The 13,554-nt window shown below is 37.8% G+C and overlaps 1 protein-coding gene across 1 annotated transcript; it reads left to right on the top strand.

The window, feature by feature from the left end:
• The first annotated feature begins 1,602 nt into the window (after positions 1-1,602).
• Positions 1,603-12,913, top strand: gpr155a (G protein-coupled receptor 155a). Its single transcript, XM_007546490.2, has 16 exons — positions 1,603-1,854; positions 2,053-2,536; positions 3,947-4,346; positions 4,630-4,795; positions 4,888-5,043; positions 6,872-6,955; positions 7,078-7,198; positions 7,296-7,380; positions 7,655-7,745; positions 7,847-8,045; positions 8,952-9,035; positions 9,243-9,373; positions 10,589-10,684; positions 10,776-10,837; positions 11,602-11,739; positions 11,963-12,913. The coding sequence occupies exons 2-16, from the start codon at positions 2,125-2,127 to the stop codon at positions 12,162-12,164; spliced, it is 2,427 nt and encodes an 808-aa protein (XP_007546552.1). The 5' UTR covers positions 1,603-1,854; positions 2,053-2,124; the 3' UTR covers positions 12,165-12,913.
• The last annotated feature ends 641 nt before the right edge of the window (positions 12,914-13,554 follow it).

The raw sequence follows: 13,554 nt of genomic DNA, 5'->3' as shown, positions 1-13,554 counted from the left end.
ACAACTTTGTAGAAGTCCAAAGAAGCTCTTCATTGCTTACATTAAATAAGACTGATTTTTTTTTTCAATCTTTAAAGCAGATCTCAATATTGATTGTATCATTTTTGTTCCGGTTTTGCATGACTTTATTTTCTTGTTGGTTTGTTTGCTTCTTTGTTAAATCCTTATATTTGACCTAGAGTCACAGCAGAAAAAATGTTATAAACTCAATGGTGCAAGACAGTACAGCATATAATAGACCATTTAGCAAGTAAATAACCAGTGTTTTAAATCTCTTCTCACTTGTTAGTCGAAATGTGTCATAAAAATATTAATTGAGCCAATTATCTATTTATTTATATTTGACTTGATCAATGACCATAAATATCAGTGATAAGATACTTTGGCAGTCTTCAAATTGTATTTTAGCATCAACAAGGTGGTTTCTAAACAGCTCATAACATTTGGCACAGAGGATTAAGACGTGGCAGTTTCTGTTTTAAGTCGTTGCTACATTTCTTCCCTCTTTTGTTAAGAAATGACTTTCTAGCTCTCTTTCAAAAATGATCTTTACAGCTTTGTCACTTCTTCTTTTGTCTTCCACTTCACCACTTCCTTTTTAGGCACTGCATGAACTGCCAGAGTTTGACTTAGACCCATGTTTTCCAACGCTGGTCTTCAAGGCACACTGCCCTGCATGTTTTAGGTGTTTCCTTGCTTCAGGTCAGCTGATTTCAATTAATGGCTGATTAACAGGTGTTTACTGAACTGCAATCAACTGAATTCCGTGCATTAAAGCAGGAAAATATCTAAAAGCACCAGGGTTGGGAAACACTGACTTTTAGACAGTCTGCCATCTTACAGCTGTTTCAGGATTGAGCACACACACAAAACGCAAAAGGTTTTCCGTAATTTTCAACATTATGGAAAATTGAGGAATTTTGTGTTTCTTCTGCATAAATCACTGATGGTAATCATGCAGAAAGCTAAAGAGCTCAATGTGTTTCAGGTTCTCCACATCAGTGTCAAGAAAAGTGTTTGATATGCTGAACTATCTGTGATTGAAAGGATTTTTTTTAAATTATTGTTTTAACAAAACACTGCATCAATTTTACAAAAGTGTTTCAATGTGAAATGTAAAATGTACAAGACTTAAGGCTAGCCAACTGTTTGATTATTGGTAGCAAATTGTTCCAAATCGGAGGCCCATTAAAAGAGGAAGATTGTTAGCCAAAATATGGCATCTGACTGCAATCTCTGTTTCCAGCTCTCCTTATCTTCCTGGTGGATACATTTGACAGTTGAATCAAAGTTTGTCCTTTAATAGGGTAAACATAGAAAGGCTGTAAAAAATGTTTGTCTTGCAGATATGGTTCTGCAAATAGTTCTCAGCTAAAATGGTTAGTTGAGAACCTCGTTTACTGCAGTGTTGCATATTCTACTCTGTAGAGTATTTTATTACTAATAAAGTATTTATCTGTAACTCCATTCCCCCCCCCCCACCAGTTCCGGTTATCATCACTAGTTTTATAACCAAGTATGATAACACTTGAGAAGGTGCGCTCGTTAAGCCCCGCCCATTCGCTCTCTCTGATGAACGTGATTGGTCGGGTTGCGTGACAAATCAGAGATTAAGAACAACACAGGCAGTGACGTTACCCAGTGACTCCGTATGTAACAGGGAACATAAACAAGCTAGATTAATTGTTTCTTAACCACTTTCCGGACTGTGTTTTCGGAATTTAGCTCTATTTTATGCTTTTTGTTCCTCCAGTTAAAGATTAGCTGGCTATTTTAGCTCTGAACGGCGGCTTATAGTGAACTACAGAAACCGACACATGGGGCACATAGGAGGGGACATCGGGTGTTACAAAGGTAAGAGTAGATATTTTTAAAGACATAGCAGTTTAAATTAGGTTATATATTTTATACGTCGCTTTATTTATTAATATTACGGTGTATATTTGAGGAATTATTCAACGTAAAAAATATATTTTTTGGTTACCGAATAATCTTAAAATTAAATCAGAAGTTGAAAGTGTCCTCCTCTCTCTTTCTTCCTTCCGCCTTCAGTGTCAGGTCGGTGAACCTCTCCACTTTAGCATGATAACAGATCACTTTTGACAGAAAACACACAAAGACATCATGGAGACAGCGGGCGGCTACAACGTGGAGGGGAGCCCCAGCCCTCCTGTGCCCTCCACCATGTCCATAGACAGGCTGCTACCTGCTCTCCTGGAGTGCTTTGGGATCATCCTGTGTGGATACATCGCAGGAAGGACCAACATCATCACCTCCACTCAGGCCAAAGGATTGGGCAACTTTGTATCAAAGTTTGCTCTCCCTGCACTCCTTTTTAAGAACATGGTGTTACTGGACTTTGGGAACGTCATCTGGCCCTTCCTGTGGGGGATCCTCATCGCTAAAGTGTCTGTATTTTGCATCGTTTGCTTCCTCACTCTGATAGTGTCCAGTCCTGACAGCCGCTACAGTAAGGCTGGCATCTTCTCAATATTTGCAACCCAAAGCAATGACTTTGCTTTGGGCTATCCAATAGGTAAGTGTATTTTTGTGCAAACATCTATATCATATATTACTTTGGAACTTCAGATGCATTTTAAAAAGCACAAATTTTGACTCGTTAAGCATTTTCAGAATGGTATTCATTTCCAAATAGAACATTTAGCTGAAGATTGCAACTATCTGGCTGTTGATTTGAGGAGAAGTTGAAAAAATACCCTCAGCATGATTTTACCACCACAGAGCTTTACCGTGAAAACAGTTGAGTTATATTTGAAAGCTTCACCATGACTGCTTCTGACATGCTTAAGTGTTGTGGCCAATTAGCTCAGTCTTTATCTTATATGAGCTTCAATTTCTCTACAGAAGTCCAGGTGCTCAGTTGCAAATTCCAGTTGTGCTTGAAAGTGTTAATTTTGGAGGAGGGGATTCAAATTGATGTGGATTTCTATAAACCACACATTTTACCCAACAAATACTATTTGTGCCCTACCAATATTTTTTCTACTCTATTTAAAATGGAGTTTAGGACTGCATTATATTAGGAAAACTTTTAATTCCCATAAAATTACAGAGTATTGCAATAACAATTTTCTCTCCTTTTGTTTCCTTCATCATGATCTTTATTGTACAACTCTAGCAGCATCATACTGGGTTTGCTTATCTGCCATTACAGGTGCATTTTGCAAAATGGTGGTTCTAATGAAGATGAAAAGCCACTTTGAAAGTCTTCCCCCTCATACCAACAGCTACACTTTAGCAACTTTTCAACTAGATATTCAGTAAAGGGAATCAAAGAGACTAGACCAAATTCCAGTTAAAAAAAACACAGATGTTGGTTATCATGTAATCATTCCACCTAGACAAATAGTTCAAATGCATCTTGAAAGCCCATTTATATGAATCTCTCACCGTCACTACAGATGGAATTTCAACAACAACAATCAAGGATTGATTATTTCAATCAGCCCTTGATTGAAATAATCTAAGCAAAGAACAAAGTTTAGTCTAACCTAATAGATGAAACAAGTGAATAGAAGAACAAGTGAATGTGATGGAAAAACGTAAAATGCCTGGCCCCTTTTCTGTGGATTGTGACTCAGTTTAGCAGTTGGAACAGGATGAACCTGTTTTAAATTCTTTGTCGAAGCTCTAGCAATATTTTTGCATACAGTTTCTCTTTGTGTTGCTGCCAGTGACTAACACTTCAGTTTAATTTGCTCAAGTAATTAAATATTTCTGAAATAACTTTTCTTCTACCAGAATTGGTGGGTTTATGTTTCTCAACCTGATTTTCATAAAAATATTTATCGTTAATGCTGCTTGCATGTGTCTAGAATGATTTCAGTTCAACATTTTAGAGTAAAACTAATGACTAATTAGATCTTAGATTTGCCTGTTTTTTGTCATTTTTCTTTGACCCTGTTGCCTTCATCTGTGTCTGCAGTTCAAGCCCTCTACCAGAGCACGTACCCAGAGTACCTCCAGTACATCTACCTGGTTGCACCAGTGTCCCTGATGCTCCTAAATCCCATCGGCTTTGCACTGTGCGAGATCCAAAAGTGGAAGAATCAGGGAAACCACCAGCAGAGAAAACTGCTGATTGTGGGACACGTAGTCCTGCAAGTCTTGAAGAACCCCATTGTATTCATGGTTATCGTAGGCATCATCGCCCACTTTGCCCTGCACCAGAGAATCCCTGCTTTCATGGCTGAGTTCATAGACGGCTTGGGCAACTCTTTTGGTGGAGCAGCTTTGTTCTATTTGGGTCTGACCATGGTGGGCCAGATGCGGAAACTGACCAGGTCCACTGTTGTGACACTGATTTTGCTCATTACAGCCAAACTGTGAGTGGAATTTCATGGCGCCTGATGGATATTTTTACTAATAAATGCTTTACCATTATAGTGATACATGGTGTTAGAGGCTGAGTGAACAGAAGGGCTCCCAAATGTTTTGTGCTAATGGTTTAGATGACTCAGACCTTCTTAGACCGTAGGTCATTATAGAATTACATGTCTGCATTTTAACCACAGTTATCTAAGTGTTTCAGTTCCTCCGGTTTGCACTTTTAACTATTTCATATCTTGTTTCTTTTTTTTTGTTTTTTGTTTTTTTTTGGACTTCAAGGCTGGTAATGCCTCTTATCTGTAAGGATATGGTGGATGTTTTGGATAACAGCAGCAATACTACAAACCACTCCAGCCTCTCAGATTATGCCTTTCTTTACGGAGTCTTCCCCACTGCACCAAGCGTGGCCATATATGCTGTTTACTACAACGCAGAACTAGAAGTTGTGAGTTACAGCATGAACTACAGCTCAACTTTCTTATTTGCTTGCAATGTATCTTTTTAAAACTTTCCTGGACGTGTTTTTCATTGTGTCAGGTGACCTCTGGGATGGTGATCAGCACTTTTCTCTCGGCTCCAATAATGTACGTCTCAGCCTGGCTGCTTACCATCCACTTAATGGATCCCCAGTGTCTGATGGATTCACTTGAGAGTGTCAGCTTTAATATGAGCATAGTGGGCTTAGTGGCTCTGGTAAGTAACTGTGTAACATGCACAGACTCGTTCATAACTGGCTGTACAACAGATTGTTACTTGGTTTCTTTGTTTAGTTTTTATTCGTCTGAGAACTACCAGTCAATCGTGGCTTGATAAATCAACCCAGTTTAGCGTTTGCGCCCGTCCACAGTAATATCACTTCCTCCTTTCAAAGGAAGTGACGTATACTTATAAAATCTTATTTTTTTTCATGTTTTAAAATACTAAACAATCTGTCTTCGGGAGGCTCAGCTGTTCACAGGATGAGTTGCCTCACTGGTTCATCACTCACTCAGACCCGCTTCCTCATTCTCACTTTCAGTGCCACTTTAAGAAACATGTAGCCCTGTCGGTAACTAACCACTTCTGGTTCTGTATTCTGCATATCCATTTAGTTTAACCGCTTCACTGTTTTCTGAAAGACAATGACAATGCTTCCTTCTTTCAGTCCTGTTGTGGCTTGAGGTTCAAGATGGATATTTTATTTAGAGGGCCAACATAAAAAAAAAATATACAAGTAAGAAAGGCAGCACAAAAAGCAGAAGCTAAAGCCAAAGGAATGATGTACATAACACTAAACTTGAGCAAATGTGCATTGCAAAATGGCCACCCTAGAGGAAGATTATAATAATAAAGCTGCCAGTTATAATGTGACAACCATTATAATGATTTGTCCAGTGAAGAGGGAGAAACGCCTGAAAGCGGTAGATTAGAGATCTAATAGACCAGCACCCTATCAGGAATATAGCAGTACTCTATTAAATTACAGGATCCAATGTACATGTAATTTACCACATGCCTGCTTGAAATAAGAATAAAATAATATAAAACTCTGACAGCATTCAGTTAGGAAATGTTTACCTCTGAGGATTTAATTGGACTAAAGCAATAGCTGTCAAAACGCCACCATCACCATCAAGTTATCTTTGGTACAACAGTATGGTATTTGACCCTATAAAGTCATTTCCATCCATTTTTACCCATGTGGTGTGTGAAAGTGCATTTGTGCTGATGAAATGAAGTCAAAGCACTGCCATGTCCTTTGTTGATTTAGCTCAGGCACTGAGGGGAAAAAAAAGCTTAATCTGATTTTTTTTGTAGGTAAGCATTGAAGTACAATGTACCAAACCAGTTCTCTTTATAGTGTCAAAGGTACTTGTGTCATCTCAAGATACTTTACAAAAAATGTAATTCATCCCAATCATGCATACATTCCAGCTGATCCTAGTCGTCAAACAGTCAAGTTCAGTTCATGTTTAACATGTGTTTTAAGGTTTCCATCTAAGGAAACACTGCAGATTGCCTTAACAGCATCTATCTATCATACTGTAGCACATGCACATGTAGAAATGGTGGAGACGAAAAACTCCCCTTTAACATGAACGGTTATTTGTTTCCTTAAAAGCAAAATAGCAGCGTTTCAGACAGAAATGCTGTTTGTGATTTTTAGCAGAAATCTACCAGCTTCACACAGTAACTCACAAACCTCAGCCACCTTCCTGCTTAAAGGATATGTGGGCAAACTGTTCTTCATTCTCTGACGTTTACAGCTGACATGACATCATCTATTTATGGCTGTGTCTTTCCATTTTAGAGAGGCATGTCTCTAAGGAGACTACTTAATCTGCCTTGACAAAACCAATGTTGGCTGTGATTCAGCCATGTGTCATATTTTCATGATTTTTTGCTGTAAATTTTAAAATGTTGTCAAATATTTCCACTTTTTTTTTTATGAAGTGTATTTATGTTTAGTTTCAGCAAACAGAAGAGTTTAATAAGTATGTTTTTGCATAACTGATTTTAAAATGTTTTTATTTCCTGCCAGCTGTGGACAGTTGCTGTCATGTTTTTAAGTAAAAAGTTTAAGAGACTTCCTCACATGTTTACAGTCAACCTGTTCTTGGCGCAGGTAAGCAGACAGTCTTAGTTTCAATTGTATTTTCATTTGAAAAAAAAAAAGAACTGCAGCTCCAACTAACTTTTATCTTCAGCAAAGCCGTTAATTGTGCGTTTGGTGATGTGGTTTTCTAGCTGTTCAGCTGCATTGGGATGATTCTGTGGAACTTTGTGGTGAAGGAAGACAACTTTGTCGCGCAGGTCCTCATTTTCACGTTGCTGTCTACTTCACTCTACAGCAGTTTTATGTGGCCAGGTGAGCCGACAACACATTTATTCTCATGTAGAGTTAGTGCAACTCCAAAATCAGAATTTGATTGTTATTTTTGTGAATAAAATGTCTTTGGTTTTAGGATTAATAGCACTCTCAATGGTGCTTATGAAAAAGTATGAGGATCTTAGAGGAGCACCAGGTGCGCTGGTCATCACAGGCTGGGGGTGAGTCACCTCTGATTCACAGAGAATTAAATCCAGGCTATGTCTCGAAATATAACCTGGATTGATATAACAAGCATCTGGTTTCTCTAGATAAATTTCATGGTTTTATGCATCAGTTTAATTGTGTTGCATTTCTGTGTTTAACTGTGTTTTGTTGTTTCAGTCCTGCAGGTTTTTAATCCAGATCAGTGCCACAGCTTCATGTTTTATGGCAGTGTTGCTAAGCTGTTTCTGTTTGACATTTTAATTGCGTAAACAAACTCATGTTTTACAGGATTCCCGGTTTGCTAACCTCTATTCTGCTCATCTTCGGCGAAAAAAGGTCTGACGCTATTGATTCTTCGTTCTTCTATGGCAAACTACAGGTATAAAACACACAAAGGAAGAATAATGCTAATGATTTTTGACATTCATAGTAAAACGTCAAAGTTCAACACTTTTTTTTGTTTTTGTTTTTTTTTCTTAGATCATTTGCACCACAGTAGTGGTCAGCTTCAGCATACTTCTTGGAGGATTCTCTTTGGTGTGCCTTAGTAGAGGAAGTTGGGAGCAAGATGAAGAATACGAAGACAGAGAAAGTTCATTTGAACCTTACCAGGATCAGGTGACCGAGGTCGAACCAGAAACTCAGACTCTCATAGAGCCAGAAAACGGAACAGGAGGAGGTACTTTCTACTCTGAAAATGTTTTGGATTTGACTTCTTTTTGTCAAAAAGTATTATTTGAATGAATACTTTTATTGCCATTGCACCTGCAGTGAAATTAATTGCTCTGACTGAAAAGGTGTAAACAGTTCTCGCACCATAAATGGAAAGCAAATGATCTAACAACCAGGCTGGTCATTTCACCTCATTTCCATTTTATAGTTCTGCAGTCTAGTTCTTTTCTGATTTACTCCCCTGGATGTTTGCAGCATGCTACTTTCGGGTTGAGTTGCACAAGCTATCAAATGGCAGCTTTGATGCAATATCTGTTAGTTTGTAACATTTCAGGAGTCCTGTAGTAAACCCAAGGTCGGAAAGCTAAAGGGAACAGTTGAATACATTATTATAACAGGAAAAAAAGAACAGACATGAAACTATGTTGAGCGCAATCAATAACATTTGACAATGATGTTGCATTGTCTTGTTTTTCTAATATTATGCAGCCTTACTTTTATGCATCAAAAACTATCTTGCCAAAATATCCACAGTTGGTTATTAAAACACTTGTACAATAAGGGCAAGAATCAGTAACGCCAATTAAGATTTATCAATGAGCTGCCTTAGGGAAACAATTACAGTTTAGCATTTTTTCTTGAATATACACAGTCTGTTGTGTGTGTTTTATACCCTTAAACAGAAAGTAAAATGTGAGTCATTTTAGCAGAATCACAAGATTATTTCACCACTGAGTGCATGATCGTGTTCAGCTGTACTTACACTGCCTTGCAAAAATATTGATGTCTTAAATCTTTCAGATTTTAGCATAAAACAACCACAACCTTATATTAGTTTGTAATTACAAAAAAACCTACTGTAAATAATACAGATGCAAAATGTAATATTATTCTTCATTTTGGTTGCTATCAGAGTGTTTCAGATGTGCCTGTGCTCCAGCCACGCCCATGCCTGACATGATCATCAGCACAAACGACAGCCTAAGCTCCCTCCCAGGTATTTCCACCGACAGCCCACTGTCACACATTCTCTCTTGCACAAATATTTTATTCTCACTAAAACCCCACTGGGGATGCCCCAGACCTGAATCAACTTCCTTTGTTTTTAACATTTTGCTTTGAGGACTGTAAGGCCACATTTGGTGCAACAGTCCTCTCTCGTGGGCCGTTTTGTTCATTTTCTGTGCGCTGCTGCCCTCTACAGTTCATTGTGAGAATGGCTGCGAGTCGACAGACTGTCTCCTTGCTCAGATGGAGGAGCTCCAGCAGGTGAAAGACAGACAAGTGGTCCGTCATGTGCTCCTGTGTCTGCTCCTGACTGTCTTCCTTCTGGCTGTGAGTAAAAAAACCGCAATCATCACAAACCATACAAACAAAGGGTTAATTTCCAGCTCATTTCAGAGAAATACTCCTGTTTTAAAACCACATTAGAGATACCTTGGTTTTCTATATTTTTTTTTTTTTCAGCTGAAGGCTTTATTTGTTCCTGTAGATCTGATAATAGAATAACTAAAACAAAACGCATGTTTCATGTTTCAAAAAAATAAATTATGTAATTATTTATACAAGCTTGAGCTGACACAGGACTGACCTATTTTTCAAATATACAGCTGTGGACAAATGTTGTTTCCTCTCCTGAAAAATACACGTAAACTGAGTGGAAATAAATTATTCTTTTATTTCAGTAGCATAACCTGAAACTGTAAATTTTAGAAAAAATCCAGTCTTTAATTCATGTTTATATTCAGAATGATAAAATTGTTGTTTTTTTTTTGCACAATCTGTGCAAAAAAAAAATCCAAAATCTGTGTTTCTCCTCCTTCTAATACTTTTTAAACCCCTGCCTTGCTGTTATTAGGCCAGCACTTGATCTCTTCCTGTAACATTTCACATGGTTGGACTAGAAGGAAAGACCTTTGACCTGTTTACAGGAATGAGATCATCCAAGGTTCACTCTTACAATCTCTTCCCTTCAGCTTGCAGGTTTTCCTTAGGATTTAGGCCTGGAGAGTAAAATTCCCATTGAAAATTGTGGATTTTATCTTTTTTGAACCATTTATTTGCCATTGGATTTGCATCATTACTTTGTTGAAACACCCAGTCATGACCTTATTTTCAGTTCAGTTATTTAAAATCTCCTGATATTTTGAAAAGTTTCTGATGCCACACACGCACACATAAGTGAATTTAGAAGCAAAACGAGTCCACAATATCACAGATTCTACCATAACAACGGTGGCCATAAAGTGATTCTTCATGAGTGTTTATTGCTGAAAAGCACAATCTTTGTCTAATCTGAGCAAAGCACATGGTTACAGTTCAAGTCCACGAAGATTTGAGCCATTTCCATATGTTTGTTTGTGACACTAGAACAGTTTAAAAAAAAGTCAAATCTAAATTGAGTAAAATGAAAAAATGTTCTCAAATTTAATGTTTTTTTTCCTAGTGATGCTATGCAACTGAAATTACTTTAAGATTTGATGCACATCTTTACCAGAGCCACCAGTGAATCTGCAGAGTGTAACCTATCTCATGTTCTTCTAACCACAGAACTTTTCCAGCGGCCTGTGGTTGCTTTACAACCACCTTCATGGGAGACTCTACTTGGAGCTTCAGTTCTTCTGTGCTATAGCAAACTACGGACAGGTCAGTCTAATAAATACAGAAGTCCCTAAATCACGTAAATTCACTCCCACACAGAAGCACAGCAATAATAACCCCTTCTTCCTGTTGGCAGGGATTTATCTCCTTTGCTCTTTTCGGGTTGGACAAGAATATTATTTTACTGCCATTGAAGAGGTAATGTAATAAATACACAAATGAATGCAAATTTGTAAAGAAATTTACCTACGCTTCCCTGGTGCGATGGTGGTGGTCAACCTGCCGGTGGAGCGCTTCTGCCCTAGAGCAGCTGTGGCTACCATCCAGTAGCTTGCCACCGTCAGTCTGTGAATGTGTGTGTGTGAATGACTGAAGTGTAAAATGCTTTGAGGTCCTATAGGTTTGATAAAGAGCTATACAAACACAAGACATTCACCATTAGCAGGAATGTCATACTAACTTCAGATTTTTACCAATTTATTTGACGTGCTATTGAATCAAGTTGGATTGATTTTGCTACATACCACTTCAATGATTTTTGAAAACAAGAACTGTAGTGTTAAAATGTAAACAGAGCCCCACAAATTATTGATGACTTGTCTCTTAAGTTGGAGAAAACCGAAATGCTTCTTTTAGCTGTCCACAGAGTACTGGAATCAGTCCAGTTGTTGTTTTGTGTCAGAAATGCCAGAACTTATAAGTTGGTTTAAAATTTTCAGACATTTTTAACGAGGTTCACATCTTGGCCTGTTACTCTAAAAGCAGCTCTGATGGATGTTTGAAACCTCAGCAGAGTTAAATGTTTGTCTCATTTAGCCAAAAAAAAAAACATTTAAGTAATTTGACATTCTTGCCAATGATGGATGTATGTGAACTTCTGATCAGAACTGTATTGTACCATATATATTGTATTAGGAACCTAGATTTATTTATTTTTTTTATTCTTTTAACGTGTTTTTCAGGTTATACAGTCGCTGGTTTGGAAAGAAGAAAAAAGAAGAGCCGGATCTGGATTTACCAGACGACATCAGGATGACCTGCCTCCAGTTCACCAAATACCACAAACAGCAGTGTTTTCATGACATTGTTAAAAAGAGAAGGTGAGAGCTGCCCTGGTCTGAAGCTGATTAGAATCCGTCTTGAGTAAATGTGCTCCCTGGTTTATGTTTGTAAGACATTCTTGGAGGTTATCTAAAAATACCTGTGAAAATATTCCTTAAATATTGACACACTCGCGCTCTGCCTCGCATGCGTTTATGTCGCTCAGCTCCTTCCCTGTGTCTGTTCAGTGCAGCAGCAGCTAAAAGCTTCATTGCCTTACAGGTGTGGTGTGAGGACCATGCTGGACTGTTTCCGTGGCTGTGAGCTGGTGGATTGGCTGCAGCAGGTGGGCTTGGCACAGGACCGCGGCGAGGCGGTCCTCTACGGGACGCGGCTGCAGCAGGGCGGCGTGCTTCGGCACATCAAGCAGGAGTACAGCTTCGAAGACAGTCAGCTTCATTACTACTTTACTGCACCAAATTAAGGCATCAAAGTTGACCATTATTTTCTTAAAGGGACACATTTCAGTTTAGACATGAACGACGCAGTCGGCACACTGTGCAGAGCAGCTCTCTGTGAAGGTTTCTGCTACGTGACATTAAAGTCTAGTAGAGTAACAACAAACTCTTACTCTGCAGTTTATTCCTATTAAAAAAGGGAAAATAATACACATATTAGAGTATTTTTTAGAACCACCTCAGGCATTTTATCTAACATTAATAAAATGTGGAATTTTAGCTGATTGACTGTGATTTGGCTCAGACGGCTATTCTTTCAGATGATCAGGCATTTTCAGTAAATCCTTCTTTAGCCACACAACCAGAGCCACTTATTTGGAGCTAAAACTGAATGTGCACATACTGTAATTATTTCAATTATCCTTGGTTGTGTGGGGGGGAAAAATGCCATAAGAGTTTTTACATTACTGTAGGGGATTATTTGTCCTGCGAGGTTTAAAAAAACTCTCAAATGAGTACGTTTTTATGCAGTCATTGCATAAGTTGTATCACTGTGAGATTGGTGAAGCACAAAGAAGCCAAGCTGATGTTGCAGGGAAAAAAAATGCTGCCTATCTACTGAATGTATTCATTTTTTAATAATCTGTACACGCATTATAATTCATCGACCTAAAGCCAGGCCCCTAAAACAGGGGTCTGCAACCTGCAGCTCTACACTTGTAGGTCATCAGATCCTCTAAAGTGGCTCTTTATAGCTTAAAATGCATGGAGTGACATAGAAACAAGCAAAAATTATGTAAATAAATGAAAACCAGTAGAAAACGCACATTTTTGGAAGCATTTCAAACATTTCCTTTGAATTCATAAAGCGGAATGACACAATATGAAACTTTATTTATTTATTTTTTTTCTTCTTCTTCTTAGTCGTGTTGTCATTCATCTGCAAATTGTGCTTTATTTTATTTTTAAGTGACCAATCATTTCTAAATATACTAAAAAATATATTACTCTCTTGCAAAAAATCTAATGTTTTTGTTCTAAGACCTAAAATTAGAATCGAAATATATGGTGGTTCTTTAGTTTAAAATTATTTTTGACAAAATCAATTATTTAAATGTTTATTTCACTTAATTTTTTTTTAAAGGCAATGTAGGTTTTAAAGCTGTAGAAGGAAGAAGTTTGAAAATGTCTGGATTGTAAAGGCTGATAAACCCTGTCCTAAAGTGATAAAGGGAAGACAGGATTATATGTTCGGCATTTATTAAAGTAAGCACGGGTATTGTTACTTAAAAGTTTGCAGTTTTCTGAGCGTTGTGAGAAAATGCTCAGAAAACTGAGCATCTTAGAAAAGCCAGAGTAAATGTTTCTCAGGCCATGTTAGCAGTGTTTATAGATAGTGTTTTAATTAAAATGGTA

Source organism: Poecilia formosa, unplaced genomic scaffold (genome assembly GCF_000485575.1).
Source record: "Poecilia formosa unplaced genomic scaffold, Poecilia_formosa-5.1.2 Scaffold16, whole genome shotgun sequence".
Lineage (NCBI taxonomy): Eukaryota > Metazoa > Chordata > Actinopteri > Cyprinodontiformes > Poeciliidae > Poecilia > Poecilia formosa.
Note: the sequence above shows the minus strand (reverse complement) of the source record. Positions and strands in the feature narration are given on the sequence as shown.